Source organism: Sorex fumeus, unplaced genomic scaffold (assembly GCF_029834395.1).
Source record: "Sorex fumeus unplaced genomic scaffold, SorFum_2.1 ptg000008l, whole genome shotgun sequence".
Classification (NCBI taxonomy): Eukaryota; Metazoa; Chordata; class Mammalia; order Eulipotyphla; family Soricidae; genus Sorex; species Sorex fumeus.
The window spans coordinates 55,210,102-55,234,671 of record NW_026606065.1 but is presented as its reverse complement, the minus strand read 5'-3'; the positions used below and the strand labels follow the sequence as shown (position 1 = coordinate 55,234,671).

Sequence of the window (24,570 nt, the reverse complement as noted above, 5' to 3'; positions counted from 1 at the left end):
AGGGGTCAGTCCAGCGTGGACCACATAGAAGGCCGGTGCCTTACCTCCTGCACTATCTCTCCAGCTCGAGTCAGTGTTTCTTTCACAGTATAAAAACTAGTTTGTGGTTGTGCCTTTGCCGCTGGCATCATCTCTTTGAAGACTCCTCTGAAGTCAGCATCATGGAATGTTCTGCCTGTTTCCCTGAGGTCTTTAGTCCATGTTTAAAATTTCTTTTATATCTTGTCTTTAGGGCCACACTTGGTGATGCCAAGGACTGCTTCCAGCAGTGTGCTTGAACATCAACCCCAGCACTGCTCGGGGGTCACTCCTGGATATGTTGGGGGAGGGGTGGTTAATGCTCAAATGACCCTGTGATGCCAGGTTAAATTGGGACCAACCAAAAGCGAAGCCCATGCTCTTAACTCCTGTACTATCTCTCCAGCACCTTCCATCATTTTAAATTTAGCTTTGTGTATAGTATGAGATCGGAGCCTAGCTTTATTTTTATTTTCATGAGATTAGCTAGTTTTCCCAGCATCTTTTGTAGAAGAGACTTTCCTTGAGCCCCATCATATACCTAGCCTCTTCTATCTAAATGAAGTTCACATTACTGGACTCTCATTTCCATTCCATTGATCTGAGAATCTGCCTTCATTCCTTTGCCACATGCTTTGATTATTATAAATTTATAATATAGTTTAGAACCAAGGAATATCTTCCTCCCACTTTCTTTTTTTCTTTTTCCCTCTAGATTACTTATGGGAGTTTTTAGCAAGATTTGTTCTGCGTCACTAAAGAATGCCATAGGAATGTTGATTACATTGAATCTGTGAGGTAATTTGGTAGTATGTTCATTTTAATGTTGATCTTCCAGTTGACCCATGAACAAGGAATATATTTCCATTTATTTGTGTCTTATTTTTTTAGTAGTGTTTTGCAGATTTCATTAAATAAATTTTTCACCTGATTTGTTGACTCACAGTAGTTGAGGGTTTTTGATCTGATGGTAAATGGCATTTTAAGAAGCTTTCTTCTCTGTCTTCTACATCATCGTTTATATGAAAGAATATAGCAGATTTCCAAGTATTGTTTTCATAACCCATTTTTATGCATAAGTCTATTGCTTCTGGATGTTTGGTGGAGTCCTGGGTTTTCTCTGCAAATAGTGAGTTTGACTTATTTATCAATTCAAAAACTTTCCATTTATTTATTGCCTAACTGCTATGGCTACGAGTTCCAGTACCATGTTGAATAGCAGCAGTGAGAGTGGACATCTTTGTCCTGTGTCTTTGTTAGAAGAAAAGCTTTCGGGTTTTTTTTGTTTGTTTGTTTGTTTTTGCCAGAGGATATTAGTTCGGAGTGTGTGTGTGTGCTACATGCCTTTACTATAGTAAAGGTAGCTTCCTTATTTGAATTGTTTCTGTTTGTGTTTTTGGTGGGTTTGGTGGTGTGACAGACTTGGGCTTCTTCAGCACCTAGTGGCGCTCAGGGATTACTCCTGGCTCGGTGCTTGAGTGACCCTGGCAGTGCTCAGGGAACTATATGGGATACCATAATGATAGCCAAGGTTGGTCACATGCAGGGCACATGTCTTGATCTCTGTACCGCCTCTGCAAACTTGTTGAGGGTTTATATCACAAATTGATTTTGGGTCTTCTTTATTTCTCTGATCATATGATCTTCATCTTTACTTCTATTAGTGTTGTACATCATATTGATTTGCATACATTAAGCCTAAATGGAGATCACTTGGGCTGGAGCAATAGCACAGTAGGGTGCTATTGGTAGGGTGTTTGCGATATCACCAACTGGGTTCAATCCCCAGCACCCCATACAAGGGATTGAACTTCCTGAGTCCTCCAGGGAGTGATCAAGAGTGCAGAGCCAGGAGTAAACCCTGAGTAGGGGAGGGAGGGAGGGAGGGAGGGAGGGAGGGAGGGAGGGAGGGAGGGAGGGAGGGAGGGAGGGAGGGAGACAGTTTAAGCCGGAGCAATTATACTGTGGGTGGTGGGGTGCTGACTTTGACCATGGCCAGTCTAGGTTCAGTCCCTGGCATCTCAGACAGTCTCTCAAGCCCTGCCAGGAGTGATTCCTGAGTACAGAGACAGGAGTAAGCCCTGAGTACCACCAGGTATGAGCCAACAAACAACAACGACAAAAGCCTATTTTAAAATTTCCCTCCAAGACTGGAGAGATGACTTTGCAGGCTGAGAGTGTGGTTTGTATGCAGGAGATTCTGGCTCAGCATGGGGGCCTGAGTACCACAGAGAGAACTCCCCAAGCACAGTCAGGAATGGCCCCCAACCCTGCCATGTGTCACCCCAACCCCCCTCAAGCTCTAAAAAGTTTACTTTTCTGCTTATGTTTTCTAGAATTTAAAGACATTAAGCTTTTCCCAAAAGCAGATACTTTGAAGCTTATACTAAGAATGTTTAATACTTACATATTACTTTGTAGAGGCCTTGGGTTCAGTGAGGGTTTTTGTTTGTTTCTGTTTTTTGCTTTTTTTGGTGATGTTCAGTGGTTACTCCTGACTCTGAACTCAGGACTTCTGCTAGCAGTTTTCAGGAGACCATATGGGATGCCAGGGATCCAACCCACGTGGGCCATGTGCAAGGCAAACATCCTACCTGTATTATCACTCCAGCCCCGGGAGAGAGTTTTGTGGGGAGCATACACAGTGATATTAATGGACTAATTCCTGGCTAGGTGCTCAGGGGTCACTCCCTGTAGTGTCCAGGGCACCTTGCACTTGCCAGGGATGGAACCGGGGCCTTGTGCATGCAAGCCCACTCAAACCCATTGAACCATCTCTACAAGAAGCAACCTGGATTTCTTTGGGGCCCTTCCAGCAGTTCTCAGACACTCCGCCAGCTGTCTACTTAGGAGACCATGTGGTTCTAGGGGTCCCGTCTGGGCGTCCTGAAGCAGAGTAGTGCTCAGCCAGTTGAGCTGTCTCCCAGATCCGAGTGTTCTTTTTACACTCCTTCGTTTTACTTAAGCTTTCTAAGAGCCCGGTGATGGTCCTGTGCAATTGTTAAACCTCCCTTGTACCATCTATGTAACTCTCCTCAGTTCGGAGTTGCCTGAGAGACCCTGGAATTTCTTTTCAGGCTGTGCTTTGTGGACTTCTGTTTGTGTGGACTTATTCAGAACTTAGTAGAACTAGATCAAACTTGTTTGTTTGTTTGTTTGTTTGTTTGTTTGTTTTAAATATGCTGGCTGCTTTTAAATTACAGATCCCTTTGTTGTTTCCCAGAAGCAAAATTTTGTCTTCTGTGAAGCAATAAAACTACTCATTATCCTTGGTAGGAATGGGATCTGGATCACACCTGGCCCATTGGGGACTGCTCCTGGCTGTGTGCCCTGGGTCACTCCCAGCGGTGCTTGGCGGACCGTGAAATGATGGACATCGAACTAACTTTGGTTGGGGACTGAACCAGTTGGCTGCATGCAAGGCAAGTGCCTTAACCCCTGTACTATCTCTCCAGCCCAGCATCATAAAAATATCTAATCTGGGAACCGAGAGATGGGTCAAAGGGCAAAAGTGTCTAATTTGTAGATAAGCAAGATTCTATCCCCAGCAAAGGCTTGATCCGCAGCACACCGCCAAGAGCAACCCTGACCCTTGAGCCAGGGTAGCCCTTGACAACCACCGGGGACTCAAAACCCTGAGCAGAAAGTGCAGTCTGCATGTGTGCTTATCTCTTCCACACCTTTTCCCACACCTGCTATGGATCATTTAGACCTTGACTAGTTTTTCAGATGCTGTTTAATATATACATATACATTTACATATATATATATAGTCCTCAGGATAGTTGTGTTGTTCTTTAGGTTTTTGGTTTTGGTTTTGTTTTGTATTGGTAGGGGAGTTTGGGCCACATCTGATAGTGTGAGGGGCTAATCCCAGCTCTGCCTGGGGGCAGCACGGTGCAGAGGGTCAAACTCTGGGCTTCCTGCATGCAAAGCTTGCACTCAGCCTGCAGAACTACCCAGCCCTATTGTTGGGTTGGTTTTGTTTTTTGTTCTTTAATTATTATTTGGGGGTGGGGGCAGAGAATTTGGGAGTCCCAGCCAGAAGAGGGGCTCTGGGGCTGCTAGCTCTGAGCACCACTCCCAACTACGCTCAGAGGAGCACTCAGTGCTGGGCCTCCAACCAGAACTGGAACGTGCCAGACAAGCACCTTCACCCTAGTCCTCTCTCTCCAGCCCCTGTTAGTTTTCAAAGAATGAAATGTATGGAGGTCAGGACGGTAGCTCACCCAGAGAGCACTGGCATATGGAAGGCTCTGGGTTCCATCCCGGACCTGAAAAAGGAAAAAGAAATGTTTAATTTTTTTTCACAGCATATTCTACCTTGTGTGTGTTTTTTAAATCGTGAGTGCACTTCTCTGATTTATTCTTTATTGGTAAGGAACAACTAAGTGACCCCTTATTATCATTTCAACCTGTATTTTTATGACTCTTGGAGTTATAGCAGCTTATAACTCTAGGATATGAGGAGACAAAAACAAAGTATAAAGCAATAAAATAAGTCACTGGGAATATGTGGTGGCCAAGAGAGAATATTAACCATGTTATGCGATTATTACAGTCATAATTCTGTTAGGTATCATAGTGGCGATATTCGATAGGAACTTAAGTCCCTTGCCACACAGCAAGGAGCTAACGCTTAGGGGACACTGGGAATAAAACATGGAGAAAGTCTAGGCACTGAAGACGTCAAGGCTAAAAACCAGTGTTGCTGATGGACTTAGGATCTGAGGTTTCTGTTGAAAAAAAACAGCAAGACTATCCTAAAGTCCAAAAGGAGAGAAAGAGAGGAAGAGCGGGAGGGAGGGAGGGAGGGAGGGAGGGAGGGGTACCTGCCACAGAGGCGGGTTGACAAGGGGATAGTTGGTTGGTGGGAGAGAAGCTGGGGACATTGTTGGTGGGAAATGTTCACTGTTGGAGGGATGGGTGCTGGAATATTGTATGAAGGAAATCATGAACATCTTTGTAATGCTCTATCTCACCACCATTCAGTAAGAAAAGGAATGGAAGGAAGGAGGGAGGGAGGGAGGGGAAAGAAAGGATTGAAAAAAAGAAAAACAGCGAGAATAGGCAGCAAAGCAAAGCCTATAAGATTATGCTGGCCTGAACTAAAAGCTAGAAACAGATCAACTAGAGGAATGCAATTCTCAAAAGGAAAGGCAGACACCAAGAGACCATGAATGCCAGGAGCAAAAAAGACAAAGCAGTTAGAAATCCAGGGCACCATCCAGTGATCAGGTGAGACCAAGAGCACACAAACTGATGAGCCGGGAAATCAGTCCAGCACGGCAGCAGTTGTCAGCCAAAGGCCCGCTTCACTGGGGCTTCCTCTGTCTGAGGCACTATTGAAAATGACCTTAAGATTATATCATATCCTACCTTTGGAATGTTTCAGGTGATTAGCTATGTCCCTTAGGCTGTATGATAAAACGGTCCTCTGTCGTTCCTGTAAACCTCTTGAGTCCTCACTGAACTTTCCATTCAAGGCTGAGTTTGGCTCCAAAACTGCTTGTGGGGGCTGGAGAGAAAGTACAGCGGGTAGGACACTTGCCTTGCTTTGATCACCCCACACCCATATTGTCCCCTGAGCGCCCCCTCCCCCCACGAATGATCCTTGAGCATCACCAGTGTGAACCAAGAAAATGAAAATAAACTAAACAAAGTCCTGGTCACCTTAAATGTATTAGAATGAAGAATAAATAGGCCTTATGCAGCCTTTTTGGCCAGGATTTATCTGATCTCTTCTAGGTCCAAAACTTCCAACCCCAGGAGTTAACCTGGGGGGTGAAAAATCAAGATGATGAGTTTTTTTTCATTAAGAGATAAATGAACTGGGGGTGTTTAGAGAAAAGGAGATACAAGACAGTCAAACCAAACATATGAAAGAGCAGTCAGATTTGTATACATATCTTCAAAGACTGCAGTAAAAAAAGCAGAGTTGCTTAGATTATTATTGGATTAGTGCATTGCTTTTGATGGGGTTTGGTGAGGAGGAGTTTTTTAGATTATTAATGGTTCCTATCTTGTTTGAGTTTGCTTTTTTTTTTTTTCGTGGGGTGGTTACAGGATTTGAGGGGCCTCAGAGAACTCATGGGCTGTTCCTGACTCTGTGCTCAGGGCGCCATAAGCAGTGCTGGGTCAAGGCAGGATCAGCCTCATACAGAGCATTGTACTGCCCCAGTACTGTCTCTAGCTGTCTTCCAGATTCCTTCCTAACCTGAAACTGAGTGCTTGTGACTTGATACCTCATACACTCTCTTTCATTTTGTTTGTTTTTTTGTTTTTCTCTTTGTTTGGTTTTGGCTTGGGGACCATGTTTGGGCTTACTCCTAGCTCTCCCCACTCAGGGACTCCATATGATCCCCCAAGCACCTCCAGGAGTAATTCCTGAGTGCAGAACCAGGAGTAACCCCTGAGCATTGCCAGGTGTGACCCAAAAAAGCCCCCCCAAAAAATTTTTTTTAGTCCACTACATTTGAGCGATATCACAGCGTGCCTTGCATACAGCTGGCCTGGCCAAGCCAGGTTCTATTCCTCCACCCCTCTCAGAGAGCCCGGCAAGATACCGAGAGTATCTTGCCTGCATGGCAAAGCCTGGCAAGCTCCCCATGACGTATTCAGTATGCCAAACACAGTAACAAGTCTCATGATGGAGACGTTACTGGGCCCACTCAAGCAAATCGATGAACAACGGGAGGACGGTGCTACAGTGCTTTTTTGGTCCATTCTTTGGGCCAGGAAAATAGCTCAGAAGGGTGGAGTATGCCCAAAACCAGGGTTTGATCCCCATGCCGCATGGTCCCCAAAGCACTCCCAGAAATTGCCCAGAAAAGATTTTTTTGTCCATTCTCTTCATTCCTTGAGAGAGACCATCTTAGGTTGAGATGGGATCAATTAGTTAGATAGAAACTGAAAAACAGTATTACATGGCACTGTTATTCTCTTAACAGTTTTGCTATACAAAATCTGTTGTTTAGAGTGGTGGTTTTCAATCAACTCATTCCTGCCTGTGTCCTTTTACAGATCTCAAAGGATTGGAAATCACTGGGTTAGTGTGTATTGGCTCTCAGTGTATGTTCTAGCTTCTTTAGAAAGGTTCCAGAGAGCAGCTTGATGAACTGCGCACACACACACACACACACACACACACACACACACACGCACATACTGTACATGTGGAGGGCCTGGGTTTCACCCCAGCACCACGTAAGCCCCTGAGCAGTATCAAGAGCTTGCCAGAGCATAGACCCAGTAGTAGCCCTTGAGCATGATGGGATGTGACCCTCAATAAAAGGCATACATCAAAAACAATCCTAAAATGTTGCTTAAAAATTTTCTTCCCCCATCCCCCATTGGTAATAATCTCCACCAAATTATTTAAAATTCTTACTGTGTACTTTAATTTGAATTAAATTTATATTTTCTCATTTTAACTGTTGTTTTAGATATGATCAGGAGATTTTTTTTTTTAAATCTTTATCTGTTAGCACTAAAGTATTTACAAGTGAAAAGATCTAAAGTCTGAAATCTGCTTTTAAAATATTTCCCCAATGTAGATAAGGCTTAGATAAAGCTGTGTTGACAAAATAATCTGGCAGTTCCTCAAATAGTTACCATGTGACCCAGGATATGTCTTGAAAACACGTCCACACAAAAATTGTTGCATGAATGTTTGTGGCTGCATTATTCTTAATGGCCAAAATGTGGAAACAGGTCTAACATTCATCAACTGTTGGATGGATAACCAGGTGTGATATAGCCACAGAGTGGAATATTATTTGGCGATAAAAAGGAATGAAACATTAATAATATATGTTATTACGAAGATGAATCTTGGAGGCCAGTGAGATAGTGCAGTGGGTAGGGGCCCTTGTGTTGCACACAGCCAACCTGGGTTTGAGCCCTGGCACCCTATATGACCTCCCAGGGAAGAGCCCACCAAGACTCATTCCTGAGGAGGTCAGTCTTGAAAATTTTGCTTTAAGAAGTCAGTCTTATTATTCCATTCATATGAAAATATCTGCATGAATATAAAGTACATTAGTGATTGCTTCAGACTTGGGATTTGGAAACAACCTGGGATAGAGGAGTTATTCCTATAAGAATTAGAGATTCCTTTGAGATGGTAAAAATTGACTGTAGGGGCTGGAGAGATAGCACAGCAGGTAGGGTGTTTGCCTTGCACGCAGCCGACCTGGGTTCGATTCCCAGCATCCCATATGGTCCCCTGAGCACCGCCAGGAGTAATTCCTGAGTGCATGAGCCAGGAGTAACCCCTGTGCATCGCCAGGTGTGACCCAAAAAGCAAAAAAAAAAAAAAAGACTGTAGTAGAGGACAGAACAATAGTACAGCAAGTAGGTGCTTGTCTTGCTCACAGCCAGCCCAGTTTTGATCCCCAGCACCCCATGCAGTTCCCCAAGCCCAGCAAGAGTGATCCCTGAGCCAAGAGCCAAGAGCACCACCAAGCATGGACCCAGAACAAAAGATTAACTACATTAACGGTTGCACGTATCTATAAATGTAGTAAAGGAATGGCTATGGAAATGATATTTCAAGATAACCGTTTAGTTGCTGTTAAAAGGTTGATCATTGCTAAAGTAGCTCTAAAGGGCTAGGGAGATAACACTGAAGGAAAGGTGCTTGCCCTGTCTGCAGACTGGCCCTGGTTCGAATCCCCAGCACCACCCACACGTACAGTCCCCGAGTACCTCCAGAAATTTCTCCTGAGCTGAAAGCCAGAAAGAGCCCCTGAGCACTGGGTCTGGCCCAAAACTACCTCCAGAAAATAAATTAGTGGGAGTTTAACTGTCTAAAATATGTATATATGATTTAAGGCTATATTGATTTTTACCTGGTGTTAACCTCATGTAGAAATAATGCACAGAATTATCTAATGTTTTCGTCATGAGGCTTTGTTATTCATATATACAAATGAATCTGCATATACATGCACCTAATGCCCTTATGTTTAATCTCCAGGTGAGCCTATAGTTTGTGTTGTACTTGTAAAGCTATTTTCATCAAGAAGTGCCATCTGTTTGTCCCCTTGCCAACATTTTTGAGAGTTTACAACTTTCAGTAGTTTACTGGTGTCAGCCTTGTGGTGCTGCTACACAGCTGCTCCCCAGTTGAACTGTTTGAATGAGCTACCATCCTATGCAAATTGTTTATATTAAGGATGTACTTTTGGATTCAGAGAGCAGTGCATTATCGGTACAATCATAATTATTTCATCACCACTATCATCAAAAGTTTCATTAAAATGTCCTTGCCTTTAACGCTCCCATTTGGAAGAGTAATTATTGTTGCCATGTGGGATTTTATTGTTTTGTTATGTTTTAGTTTTATCCTGAGTTTCAATTTTATGATCTGTTGCAATAACACACTTATTAATTATAATGAAGAGTTTATTCTTTAAGTCACTGTAATTTTCTTATTTATTTTGATATGCCATAATTACAACATGCATACTGTTACATGCACTATATTATATACAACATATAAATGCTATGAGCTATGATATATGTACTATTCACTTTTAAAAGTCAGATTAGGAGCTAGGACAATAGTACAGTGGGTAAAGCATTTGCCTTCCACTCAGCCAACCCAGGTTCCATCTCTGGCATCTCATATCATCTTCCAAGCACCACCAAAAGTAATTCCTGAGTGCAGAGTTGGGAGGAACCCTTGAGTACTCTGGGTGTGAACCAAAAACAAAAAAATCAGTATAAATTCAAACTGTTTTCTAACATAAATTTCAGCATCTTGGGACTGTGAGAGCTAGTATATTGGGCAAGGTACTTGCCTTGTATATCTGCCCCAGGTTTGATTCCCAGCACCCCTGAGCTTGCCAGGAGTGATCTCTGAGTACAGGGCTAGGACTAACCCCTAGACACAGCTGGGAGTAGTTTCAACTCCCCCCACCACCACACCCCCCCACCAAACTGAAGTAAATTAAAAACTGAAGGCAGAGGAAGGGTGAGTGCTGGGAGATAGTATGACTAGGAGATAGTCATACTTGTGCCTGACCCAAGTTCAAGTTCAGTTCCCAGTACCACATGGTCCCTTGAGCATCACTGTGGAGCAGCCCTGAGGCCTGGTGCGGTACTGGTGTTGCCATGGCATCCCTGGCACCCAGAGCCTGGTGACTCAGTGTTAAAGCACTGGCTTTGCACAAGTGATGCCCTGGGCTCAATTCCTGGCACCACATTTTCCCCCGCGCACCAAGCCTGGAGAGCCCCTAAGTATCACCAGCTGTTCACTACCCAACATGCCTTGAAAGACATTGATATTAAGGACCAGCCCTGGACTCCGCATCAATGCTCATGCCACTCGTGTTTGTTTGGATTGTATTATCCATTGGTTCTTTAGTTTGGGGCCACACCCAGTGGTTCTCAAAGCTTACTCCTAATTCTCTGCTCAGAGATAACTCCTGTTTCTGGTCTCTGTGCTCAGGAAACCATACAGGCTGCAGGGATTGAACCCGGGTTGCCAACATGCAAGGCAAACATCCTACCCATTGAACTATCTCTCCAGGGCTCATGCCTTTCAAGGGTAAGACCTTACATTCAGTTCCTAGCACTGCAAGAAAAGAAAAGAAGAAGAAAAAAAAAGGCTTAGATGTTAAACCCACCAGATCCATAAAATACATGGAAGAACACAGGAGATGACATTGATTTCATTGAGGTTTTCAGGGATTTGTCTCCAAATAAAGGAAAACAAACACAAAATTTAACAAATGGTAGGTAATACATCCATCTCAAAGTCCTCTTCATGGTGAAAGAAATGATGGTTAAGAAAAAAGGACATCCTAAAGAAAATATTTGCACACAGTACAGCTGACAGGGGCTCAATGTCCAAGATACAGAAAGAACCCGCAAATGTCAATAACATATCAAGCAACCATTATCCAGCGAACGTGGGAAAGTGGACACTTCACAATAGACACATTGATGGTCTACCAGAATATTAAAAAGTGTCTGCCATCACTTACTATCAGATATTAATACAATCAAAACAACTATGAGAAAGTAGTATCTCATTTCTGTGATAATAACTTATATCCAAAAGCCAGAAATGGGGCTGGAGAAATAGTATGGGAGTGAGGTGTTTGCCTTGCATGGGCCTGACCTTAGTTAATTCGCCCATGTCACATGGTCCCCTGAGCATCACCAGAAGCAACCTGCACCCACACCACCCAATGGTACAGAGCCCAGAGTAGTCCTGAGCATTGCCAGATATGGCCCAGAATATCCCCAAAAAATGTCAAAAATAACAAGATATAGTGAGATGATGGAGAAGAAGAACCCACACTCATGGTTAATGGGAATGTAAATTGATCCAACCTTTATGGAGCAAAACATGTATATATAGAGTATGTGTATACACCAATTTCTCAAGAAATTAAACATAAAATTAACACACAATCCAGTAGTTCACTTTCTAGGTATCTATCCAAAGAACACACAGAAACACTGATCTGAAAATTTATGCAGACGTATGCTTATTGTAGCCAAGATCTGTAAACAACCCATGTGCCCAACACAGATAGTGACTAAAAATACATGGTATATATGAACCAGAGAGATAGCTCCAAAGACCAGGTGGATGCCTCACACAAAGAAGGTCAGGATTTAATCCCTGGCACTGCATGTGCCCCTGAGCTCCACTGGGTGGGACTAGCGCTCAGGCACCCCCAGATATGGCCCCAAACCAAACAAGAAATGCAACATACAGAGGAATACTACTTGACTCTCTGAAAAGATGACATCTTAGGGCCTGAGATAGTGCAGGAGGGAGGATGCTTGCCTTGCAAGCAGCTGTCCTAGGTTCCATCCTGGGTACCACATATGGACCCTCACCCCTGCCAAACATCACTGGATGTAGCCCAAAAATAAAACAGAAAAGATGATTTTTTTCTTTAGCTGCAATATGGATAAAACTGTATGGGGTCTTGCTAAGCGAAGGAAGTTCAAAGGAGAAATTTTTTAAAAAATGATTTTACTTGCGGGTTATAAAGAAACAAAGCAAGGAAAGAAACAAACCAAAGGTGAACATGTTCAGCTCTTATAGAATCAGGAATGTCTCGGAACAAGGAGCACTTCGAGAACCCAGAGGGAGCATAGGCAGTCCCAGATCCTGGAGAGGATGAAGATTAAGAAAGAGCCCGTCCAGGGAAAGAGACCAGAGAAGGAACCTCTCTGGATCCCCATGCAGAAGGTGCTCCAGATCCCCAAGATGACATAGACCCATGTCGTCTTCCCCTTCCCGCTAAAAGGAAGAAGAGACGAGGAGAAGAAAGAAAGAGCGAAGAATGGCAGGTCACTTCCTTACTGAGGAAGACTTAGAAGGCAACAGATGTGATGAAGAAACAGGGCTGGCAGCTCAGATAGAGAAGGGAACACCAAGTAAAGGGTGTCAGGAGGACTCGCTCGGGATGCGAGATGCATGCTGAAAGTAGACTATAGACGAACACGATGGCCACTCGATGCCTCTGTTGCAAACCACAGCACCCTAAAGGAAAGAGAGAGCAAAAGGGAATGCCCTGCCACAGAGTTGGGGCGGGGTGGGAGAAATGGGGTGGGGGGATGGGAGGGCTACTAGGATCATTGGTGGTGGAGAATGGGCACTGGTGGAGGGATGGGTACTTGATCATTGTATAACTGAAACCCAAGTCTACAACTGTACCTCATGGTGTTTCACTAAATAAATAAATAAATAAATGAAAAGGGCTGGTGATGTGAATGGGGTTTGCTTCCTTGGATTCCACAAAATGGAATAAGGGGGATGGCGGTGTGAAGGCCATCGGTGTGCTTCAGAAGAGAAAGTACAGGCAGTGCAGGAGTCGAAAAGGCAGATTCCACAGACCTTTGGGTCTTCATTGCATGAGACTAGTTAAAGAATGGTTTCTCGCCCTCACCTTGATAAGAAGAGTGGATTTTATATTTAAAAGGTACAAAATAGAAACACAGTCCTTCTGTCATATAAAGGAACATCACTGGGGGTGATTCTCTGCTCCGTTTTGCTCTTATTCCTCTGGAAGCTATACATGTTTTTTTTTTCTTGGATGCTCAGTAAGACATTTTTAAACAATATAAAAGTAATTTGGATGTAAGTTTTCAGAAGCAACTTTGAACGTAAAGCAGTAATTCTTTTTTTTTTTAAGCGTATGTCAGAGCCAGAGCCAGTACAGTGGGTCAGACACTTGCCTTCCATGCAGCCAGCCCGGGTTTGATCCCTAGCACCCCATACGGTCCCCCCAAGCACCGCCAGGAGTGATCCCTGAGTGCAGTAAGCCCTGAGCACCACCAGGTGTGTGGTTCAACACCACCCCCACCTCCCACCCCAGAAAAACATCTATGTGACTAAAACAAAAAACATAAATAGTCCAATAAGAGATTTGCTCCTCGCTTTATAAATGGCTAATGCCTCTCACACAGAGGGCCTCAACTGAGTCAGAAAATTCACAACAACCAACTGGACAAAGGATAGCAATAGAACCAGAATATTCTTAAGTACATGAAAACTGCTTAAGCTTATAGTAGGAGAAATACAAAAGAAACATGCCCAGATACTTAATCCAGACTGTCAAAAATCCAGAATTTTAACACAGCGTACATTTTATCAATCAGGACACATTTCATTCAGCCAGCGTAAATTGCCAAAGTTTGCATGGTTGATAGAGTCAAAAACAGTTGTCTTTGATTTATTTTACATACGTATCTGTGTGTGTACTGTATGTGCATGTATATAGCTATAGAGAGAGAAAGAGATAAGATGATACAACTGTGCTAAAATTTGTCATTTTGATGTACAAAGCTACTGCACCCCACCACCACCGCCATCATCTCTGTCACCTTTAGGCCCATCTTCATTCCCCCTTACCCCCTGCTGCTGTTTGATCAGTTTTGTAACCCAAGACCAAAGATTTGTTACTGTCTCATACTGTCTGCTGTCTTTGGCGTATAACCGAATGCTAAAATATTTTCACTACATGTGTTCAGCTGTGTAGTGAAATACATCCGGTGCCCAGTGCATGATGACAAATAAATAGTGAGAGGCACGACTGATGTTAAATTTTCTCCTGAGGAACTGGGGAGATAACACAGCGGGTTGTATCTTGCACATAACTGACTTGAGTTTGATCCCTGATATCCCATAAGACACCCTGAGCACTGCCAGGAATGCAGAGTGCAGAGCCAGGAGTAACCCCTGAGCATCTCCGGGTGTGGCCCAGAACCAAAACAGCTTTCTCCTGAAATTTATCATCGATATGAGAGGGATTATCTATATGATGACACATAATATAACTGAAGAACAAAACTGCTTTGCAAGTTATTTTAGTGTCTACGGTAGGTGTTTTCCTAATAGGAAATTTGCATTATTTTTTGGGTTACACCCGGCAATGCTCAGAGGTTACTCCTGGCTCTGCACTCAGGAATTACTCCTGGTGGTGCTCAGAGGACCATGTGGGATGCTGGGAATCAAACCCGGGTCAGCCGCGTGCAAGGCAAATGCCCTACCCACTGTGCTATCGCTCCGGCCCCCTTTGCATGTTTTTTGATTTTTTTCTAAGTGTTCTTTCCTAGCATTTCAGAAATCATACTTAATAACACTCTCAGAGAAGCAGAGGTAGTCCAGTGGCAACAAAGCAAGGAGTCACGATACTAGTGTCAGTAAGGTGAAGACATATGAATTTCCCTGCTCTCCTCTGACCCGCACAGGGGACGGTCCGTTTCCTATAACTGCACCTAGGCCAACAGCAAAGGAAGCGAGGGAAAACAGACCTGATGGACTCCTTGACAGTGCTCCGGCGCCAAAGCCTGGCACACCCTCAGCTCCTCCCTCCTTCCCCCGCCTCCATCTTCATTGTCCTCCTCTGCATGTCCCCTAGCAAGTATGATAGATTAGGCCTCCCTCTCTCCTAATGAGCTGCAAAATAGGAAGATTGTGTTCAAGGTCATTGTTCCTACAGATTCTTTTACCATCATGCTGAACACAAAAGTAACAAATAGTGGGGGCTGGAGCTATAGCACAGCCGGTAGGGCGTTTGCCTTGCATGCGGCCAACCTGGATTCGATTCCCAGGATCCCATATGGTCTCCTGAGCACCGCCAGGGGTAATTCCTGAGTGCAGAGCCAGCCAGCAGTAACCCCTGAGCATCGCCAGGTGTGACCCAAAAAGCAAAAAAAAAAAAAAAAAAAGTGACAAACAGCAAAAAGAGATTCTTTGAGTTAGCAAGTTATTCTCCTCGTAGGCTGGGAAACCGTCACTTCTGTTTTCGGTTCCACTTATCTTGGTATTAGCCCAGGAGCTGAAATCTACTTTTATACCAGACATGTTTAATAGCAAATGAGTGGTTATCTGCTTTGCTATAGGGGAGCTTAGAAATAGAATAACAGACTCTTGGAAACACCAAGAGCCTTCCGAAGACTAACGTAATAGTGAACGGTTGAACAGCGTGTGACCCAGCACACACACACTCCTTCTCCTGTGCCCCTGCCAGAGCCCACCAGCCCTGCAGAAGGGAGAGAAAGGATTCTGGCACCATTTCCTCCAGCTCCTCACTTGGCTCTAAGATTTATTAAGGCTCTGGGCTTAAACTCAACAGTTCTGTTTTAAAATACCCACTCAAGCTCGATGGTTCTAAATAGAACTAATGACAGCCAGGGTGAAAAAGGCCTGTAAGAACTTGCTCGGACACGGAGCTGATGTCTATAAACAGCTTCGTAGAAGGGAGCACAACATCTTCCTATCGCCATAGCATTTGTGTCTTGGCACAGAACTCAAGGAAAATCGTAGGAAAATATTACCTTCAACACAGATTACCACTCACTGCTCAACAAGTGGAGTTTCGCCTGTCTTCTCCCCAGATTTGTGTTCGAAGGACTCCATTTAATAAGTAGTCATAAATACCCACTAAGTAAGTAAAGATAAAATAGACTGGTGAGGGAATGAGTGAAAAAAAAAATGATCTGAGTTCTTCAAGCAAGGATAGCATGACCAATTCGAGTTCAAGAAGTAGCTGATGAAACCTGAAAACTGATTCCATATACAAAGGAATAAGGAATAATGTGGCTTCAGAAATTGTATGTGAAACTGCATTAAAGTTAGTATTTGGATGCTGGTTAGTAGACAAGGAGGGGGGAATGTCTACCATTTCCCCCTATGATCTTCATATGACTAAAAAGCAGTGGAATGATTTAAAAGGCACTGTAGCACTGTAGCACTGTCCTCCTGTCGTTCATCGATTTGCTCAAATGGGTACCAGTAACGTCTCCATTGTGAGACTTGTTGTTACTGTTTTTGGCATATCGAATGCGCCACGGCAGAAGAGGAGAAGTGAATCATTTCCATCTTCCTAGATACTGATTTTCATGAAGACCCTTAAGGGGAGACCTCTTGAGGCTGAATAGAACAGATTAAATAGATTAATTAGATGAATAGAAAAGATCAAGGTCAAGGCCCAGGATAAAGGAGTTCATCATTAGCAAAGACTGGTCTTGACTGGCAAACAGCAGAAGCTGAACATCCTTCGTCTGACTGTCACTGTCACTGTCACTGTCCTCCCGTTCATCGATTTGCTCGAGCGGGCCCAGTAACGTCTCCATTGGAGACTTTGTTGTTCCTATGTTTGGCATATCGAATATGTCACGGGGAGCTTGCCAGGCTTTGCCATGTGGGCGAGATACTCTCGGTAGCTTGCCGGGCTCTCCGAGAGGGGTAGAGGAATCGAACTCGGGTCGGCCATGTCAGCTGACTACAACATTTAAAAGATTTCTTGTTGGCCTCCTCCCATTGGTACTAAGAAGTCCTACCCCACTCCTTTGAAGAGAAAACAGAAGAAAAATTAATGTGGCCGACCTGCAACAGTCTGAGGGAAACAAGAAGGGCAAAATCTGGCATCTTTGCCAGGAGCGCCCTGCTGATGAGTGTGACACTGGCATTCTCGTGACCAGCCACTTTGTCGGGCATTATCATGGCAGATGTTGCCTGGCTTATCCTTTCAACAGACTAGAAGACAGTGCATGGTGTATGGGTCCGTAGAAGATACGAACTAACAGAAACAGAGAGAGAAAGTTCATTGTCTACATAATCTACTCATCAGATGTACGGGGAAAACTACAGTAGAAAGTCGTACTCGTGGTTTCCAAATTTGAATCTCTATTTACTATCGCCTGCCTTGTGCATGACGGAACCCAGTTCAATGGTCGACACCAAATATGACCCCCCGAGCTCTCCCAGGAGTGATCCCTGAGCACTGCCAGGTGTGACCCTAGATCAAAACAAAACATTCCAAAGCTGGGGCTTGAGATACAGTAAGGCCCTTGCTTTGCATGTGTCCAACCTCTGATCCCCTGCCCCACATGGTCGCCACACACCACAAGGAATAGCACTTGAGCACTGGTGGATGTGGCCACAAAAGGAATAAATTTCAAAATTAAGACTACAACACAGACCTGTTATCTCCTGACCTCCTGGCCCCTGTGGGCAGGACACAGAATTAGGAGCTTCCGAAGCTCCACATGGAATCCCAGAGTGCAGAAAATTGGGGGAACCCCAAAGTGAGAGATACAAACAACAGCATCCCCCAGTGGGGCACTTGGTGTGATCCTGGGGGCAGTAGTAGCATGTAGTGTAAGAGTGAGAGTGTGAGAGAGAGAGTGTGTGTGTGTGTGTGTGTGTGTGTGTGTGTGTGTGTGTGTGTGTTGGGTGCTGCCAAAGATTCAGTCTCCAGGGGCTGCTGAGTGATCTTTTTGGAAACAGGGGAAGTACACAAATAAGTTTGGGAGTCTGTGCCTTTTGATCGGCAAGCTTGTCACTGATAATGCTAGAAGTGTCGATGGCATCATTGTTGTTTTCAGTTCGGCCTCCATCAGGGGTCAGATGCATGCACGACAGTCATCTTAGCCACCGTGCTATCTCTCTGGCCCTGCTGCTTCTATTTCTAAAATAAAAATCAATGAACTGGGGCTGGAGCAGTAGCACAGTGGGTAGGGCATTTGCCTTGCACGTGACTGACCTGGGTTCGATTCCCAGCATCCCAAATGGTCCCCTGAGCACCACCAGGAGTAATTCCTGAGTGCATGAGCCAGGAGTAACCCCTGTACATCGCCGGGTGTGACCCAAAAAGAAAAAAAAAAAAGATCAATGAACTGTTCTACACCTTGCTAAAGTTGTTTTGACCATGCTCTCCAATTTTATGTATCCATAGGAATTGGCAGCCATGAAACAGATCCTCAATAGCATGCGGACCAAGCGTTCTGGGAACAACATACATCTTACTAAAACACAATCCAAAAATGTGACAGAAAATCAGAAGTCAGTGCCTTTGAATACGCCTAAAGAAGATGCAGACAATGTATTTATACCGAAGCCAACACTCTTTGTAAGTAGCATTTCTGAAAATTGAATGTATTTTACTTCAGTTTCTTTCCTCTAATTTCTAGTGGTTTGTTGGAGGTGGGAGGTAAGGGAGGGCACGCCCACTGGTGCTTGGATACGTCTCCTGCCTCATTGGAGACTAATCGTGCACCCCAGTTCCTTGAGTTCTCTCCCTGACCCTATGGGGTTTTTGTTTTGTTTTCCTAGTGTGTGTGGTGGAGGGGAGGGGGGCCATACTCAGAAGCACTGAGCACCTATCACTGGCTCTGTGCTCAGGGGATCACCTTGGTGCAGGGCTCAGGAGAACTTAGATGGAACCAGGTGAGCTATATACAAGGTCACTGCCCTAGCCACTGAACTGTCTTGCCTTCCACTGTGATTTTAAACTAATTTCAATAATTTTTTAAAATAGCCTTAAATATGTATTAATCTCTTTTCTGAATCCTTTTATTAACTATTCATAAGACTGATAGTTATACTTTATGTTATCTCATTTATATATTTAAATTTCAGGCTAAGGAGAGACAGCTCATTGGCTTCAGCCAAGGCAAGAACTCAGTCCCTAATACCACGTGGTCCCCATTGGCCATAGCCAAGAGTAACCCCAAGGACTTAGCCAGTCGTCCCTGAGCAATGCCAGTTGGGACCCCAGAACCAAATAGATAGATACATGATAGATGTAATATATTGCTTGCTCAGGAATTTTAGCCTTAATCTAATGCTTACCACCTCAGATCAGACCCCCTTTTTTGGAGAGGTTCTCCCCAGCAATAGTTAGGAGACCTGGTCCAATCAATGTGAGGTAGGACCCAAGGATGGGGCTTTGCTCAGCCCTGGGTGCCTGTGACTACTAGCCATCCTGGCAGAGCTTGGCAGCCTCCAGAGAAGCATCCAGCAATACTTCAGGGACCACATAGTGCTAGGGATTGAACTGGGGTTGGCAGCATGCAAGACATGCACCAGAACGTGCTGTCCCTCCAAACCCAGTGGGGCCTGCTTTGAAGGGAATATTTTTAATTTTCATAAAAATGAAAGGGATGCAAAAAACCATCACCTGCTCCCTCTTTCTTGTAAAATAGCATATTTTGCTCCAAGAGTTTCTTCCTAAAGTAGAATTTATTAAAACATAAACTAACTGAAATTCATTATTAGTTGGAAGAGTATATATATATATATGTATGTATATATATAACAAGTTATTCAAATAAGAAAAGTTGGCATCAGTGTTTAAAAATCTAGAAAATATTGGTAATTATGTTTAAACAAAACATAGAGGTAAAAAAATGAAAATAGAATGAAAATTTTTATTTTGTTTTAACGTGGTTACCCATTCAGACTTTAATGTCTCAGGGGGCGGGGCAGAAAAAGTGTTTTTTTGCCATCAGAACAGAGAACTAAACTCCAAAACGATTTTCTGTGCCATGTGCTGATGATTCGGTGTGTCTCCAGCATCCTTTCTCTTTAAACTCTGTAGGTATTTATAATAATCAGCCAAGTCTGGGAACTTGTGATGTAACCTATTCCATTGTAAATCTAGATACAGCTACGCAGGGTTGCCGAGAGGAGACAGCGCAGGGACTGTCCAGCTTCCTTTGTTGTTATTTTCCTATGGGGCCACCCCCATTTGGGGTTCTTGGGCCCCCCGGAGAAACACTCGATTGTAGCTGGAGGGCCATGTGATGCCAGGGATTGAGCTCAAGGCCCTCACCTGCTAAGCACACCCTTTATCTATTGAGCTATCTGGTCATGTCCCCGGGCCCCCAACCATTTTTACAGAGCCAAAGGTGGGGGGAGGGTTTCTGCTGCCTGCGCTTGGGTGGGGAGTCCTGGCTCTGGGCGGGGAGGTTGGGGGAGTGAAAGGGCGCCCAGCTGTCGCCCCCAAAAGACTGTGCAGTGTCAGAAATCAATCCTGGACCTCCAGACTCAACCTCCCCCTTTTCCTTTGGTCTTTTGCACCACAACCAGAGGCGCTCAGGGGTGACTGACTCCTGCGGTGCTCGGGGAACCTAGCCAGGCCTGAGACTAACCCCAGGCCCCCCAGCAGACTAAGCATATGCTCAGGCCTTGGAGCCCTCTCCCCGGCGCCACCTCCCAAGCCCCTTCCCTTCTCCAGTCTCCCAAGTTCCTGCTTCCTCCGGTTTCATTTCCCCAGTAGCTTAATTACATCCCCCTGTCTCGACACATATTTTCTTGCATCCCTTTCACATCGCCCTCTCAGCAGTCTCCTCCACTGCAGTCCTCCCAGTATTGCCCCGTGACAGGAGTTCAGGTCGCAGTGCAGAGTCCCTCTCGGTGACAGGACTGCTGAATGGCAGCACTCACCACTTAGCGCGGTGCCAGACATGGCCGCCCATACTGCCCAGACTGACACACATCAAAAAGAACATGAGCAACCATGCTAGGATGTAATCAGAAGCTGTAATCGGAGGTTTTCATGCTGAGTGAAATCAGTCCGAAACAAAGGGATAGGTACAGAATAATCTCTCTCATATGTGTGACTTGTACATAGCAAGGTCGCAAAAATTGGTCAGAGGCAGCACAACAAAACATAATCACAGAACTGAGTTTTTGGGAGATGGTGGGGTTAAAATGAAGACTTTGGGGGAACCAAGAGGAGGTAGGTGGGTTAACTGGTGTTTTGTGCAGTATTGGAATTATACACGGGAAACCATCATTCATGGTGTTGTAAATCACAAAACCTTAAGCAATAAAGAGAAAAATTCTAAAAAAAATCCACAGATTTTTAAAAACAAAATTCAGAAGTGAAGAAGGTATAAGATGGTGAAGAGGCAAATCATCTTTCCATTGTTGGAATGAGTCAAAGATGGTCTCCAAACCTTATAGCAGGACCTGGGCCGAGATTATAACAAGCCTGACGGTGTGTCTACTGTGATCAAGAAGAAAGCAGACTGAATACGTAGGTGTGAACGGGGAAAAGTGGGAGCAAACAAAGACCCCGAGATTCAGTCAAACTTTGCCAAACCATCACACTCACTGGTCTGCTTTTCCTAGCCACGAACTCTTAGCCCGTCCCAAGCAATGCACTTTTCCTTCGGATCCTGAACTCCTTTACTTCTGACTGGAGCTTGGTAATCTGATTCCGAAGTTCTGACTGTAATCAGTACATAAGTATCAATAAGATTTTCCCAGTACTACAAATCATGTTCTGCAGTGAGATTAACATGAAGTAAATTCAGATTACGAAGTATTAATTGAGTGGCTTATATCACCCTCTTTTTGCTTATCTGTAGTTCCTGGGTTTGGTTTGGTTTGGTTCGGTTTTTTACTCCTACAACAGATTGACTTTCTTTCGTAAGAAGGAAACTTTTTTTTTTCAAGAGGTCTGAGCTCAGCAATGTGCTAATGAAACTGAAAGGTAATCCTGTAAACCAGTCTGATCAAGACCTGCGCTGATGCTGAATTAGTTAACTCAGCTGACTGGGTAGCCTTGAGCAAGTCATTTAACTGATCTAAGCAGTTCTTATCTGTTCAAACAGAGAGGAGTTATAGGAAAAGGTCTCTTAGCATCTCTTTAGGCATTTTTTTACAACTGAGATTTTTACTACTTTCACTTGTCCACAAAAATATTTTTTTTCTGGAGTCTGGGAGAGGCCTCAAAGCACAGGAGCAAGTACCACACCTGAGGGAGCCCCAGACTCCATCCTCATTGCCACATGTTCCGCCGAGCGGCACTGGATGCAGCCTCTGAGCACTGAGGCCCCGAGCATCAGCAGGTATAGCCCCGAATAAAAACTAGAACATATTGACAATGATATTGAAACAAACAAGCAAAATACCACACAGTGCCAGAAATTGAGCCCAGACCTCCAGCATGCAAAGCACGGGACACTCAACTGTTCCCTGTTTCTTTTTTATTTTGGGGGACGTGAGGGGTCACTCCGGGTGGTGCTCAAAGGTCACTCGTGGCTCTGCACTCAGGAATTACTCCTGACAGTGCTCAGGGGACCACACAGGATGCTGGAGATCGAACGCAGGTCAGCGTCATGCAAGGCAGACACCCTCCCCGCTGGACTCTCACTCCAGTCCCAATTTACCGCATTCCCTTTGCTCTTCTGCTCCACAACCAGTGGTCCTCAGGGGTAACTCCTGTAGTGCTCAGGGTGGGTCCCAAAAACAAAAAGAAAAAGAGAGAATATGATAGACCTGGGAAGATAGTGCCACAGTAGACGGGAGCAGCTGCGTGGCACACGGGAGCCTCCGGTTTGATTCCTGGCACCGCAGGGCCCCCCAGCACCCCTCGAAATAATCGCTCTGAGCACCCAGCTGGGAGTAGGTCCTGGAGCACTGCCGGGCATGAGCCTACCCAAACCAGCCAGACAATTGAAAATGAGCCTGGACCCTTGTATGTTTATCGTTCACTCTGAAAATAGAAACAATTCATAAAATAATCACCTCTCTAGAGGATGTTAAATGAAAGTGCGCGAGAAAAACACAAGCATTTTACCGACAAGCGTTGCAGGTGGAAGGCGATTTCTGTCAGGAGACAAAGGCTTCACCCTTGAGTGTCCTTCTGCGTGAAGGAAAGTATTTCTCTTCTGTAATTTCACATGAGCTTGTTGTAGACACTCAGTTCTCTGCGTCGCCTCACACCCTCCTCAGAAGGGCCTTCCTTGATTTTTCTCTCTTTTTCTTGTCTTTAACAGACCAAGAAAGAAGCACCCGAGTGGTCTAAGAAACAAAAGATGAAGACCTAGTGTTTGGGATAGTTTTGCTCTATCATCATTTACTCCTAATGTCCTTTTCCCGGTGAACACAACTGTATCTTAATCATGTATCTGGTGTTTTTTAAAATACTTAAAGTCTATTTTAGCTATGAAATGTATAAGATGTTATTGTCATAGCCAAAATGTGACAACTAGCAAGCAATTGTATGCTTTATATTTGTTTTATCTATTTTGTTACAGAATAAATGTCATATACTCTGATATACCTTTTTTAGCTTCCCTAATTCTTCAGTGCCTTGGAAAGTACATGGCTGGGCTGGAGTGATAGCACAGCAGTTAGGGGGTTTGCCTTGCACACGGCCAGCCCAGGTTTGATCCTTGGCATCCCATATGGTCCCCCGAGCACCACCAGGCGTAATTCCTGAGTGCAAAGCCAGGAGTAACCCTTGTGCATCGCCGGGTGTGAGCCAAAAAGCAAAAACCAAAAAAAAAAAAATAAGAAAGAAAGAAAGAAAGAAAGAAAGAAAGAAAGAAAGAAAGAAAGAAGGGAAAGTACATGGCTCAGGCTGCATACAGACAGCCCAGGTCTTCTCCCTGACACCACACGGTCCCCCAGGTACCAGGCACAACCCCTGAAACACTAGTTGAAATTAAGTCCACTGAGCACTGTCAGCTGAAAACAAAATAAAACAATTCTAACAACAAAGTATATAGCTTCATTGGTTAGTATTTTTATATATATTCCAATTTTATTTTTTATTTTATAATTTGTGGTACAGTTTATATCACATAGTAACAATTGTACCAGCATTGAGGATGCTGTGTACAAAGTTACTGCATCGACCACAACACCCAAAAGGAGAGAGAGAACACAGGGGATTGCCCTGCCACAGAGACAGGGGGGATGGGGGGATGGGGGTGGGAGGGATATTATCCATGGTGGTGGAAAATGGGCACTGGTGGAGGGATGGGTATCTGATCATTGTATGATTGAAACCAAAGCACAAAAAATTGTAAATCTACAACTTTAAAAAAAAATAAAATAAAATAAAGGGAAAAAAAAAAACAAAGTTACTGCATCACCAGAGAGGGGAAGACCCCTGGCCACTGTCCCCCTCCCCTCTGATGCATCTCTTCCTCCCCGTAACCCTGATTCCATTCTCAATGTCATAATACACATTTTATAAGTGTCATTTAAGAAGCCACTCTTGGAGACGGAGTGATAGTACAGCAGGTAGGGCATTTTCCTTGCACATGGTTGACCCAGGTTCAATCCCCGGCATCCCATGGTCCCTCCGTGCACAGCCAGGAGTGAATCCTGAGTGCAGAGGCAGGATAAGCCCTGAGCATCGCCGGGTGTGACCCAGCGCAGCCCCCCTGCCCCCCGCAAAAAAAAGCACTCTAATGGCCCAAAATTTGTGTTCAGATATTATGTTCAGATGTGAATTACTGATTTTTTTTCATATATTTCACGTTATCATT

General features: G+C 44.3%; 1 protein-coding gene across 1 annotated transcript in view; it reads left to right on the top strand.

Annotated features, from left to right (window-relative positions):
* PIBF1 (progesterone immunomodulatory binding factor 1) overlaps nucleotides 1-23,278 on the top strand; it is a 195,526-nt gene extending 172,248 nt beyond the window's left edge. Inside the window, exons 17-18 of the mRNA XM_056109817.1 lie at nucleotides 18,234-18,407; nucleotides 23,068-23,278. Of these exons, the coding sequence (XP_055965792.1) occupies nucleotides 18,234-18,407; nucleotides 23,068-23,118 (225 nt within the window). The 3' untranslated portion in view covers nucleotides 23,119-23,278. The remainder of the gene's footprint in view (nucleotides 1-18,233; nucleotides 18,408-23,067) is intronic.
* The last annotated feature ends 1,292 nt before the right edge of the window (nucleotides 23,279-24,570 follow it).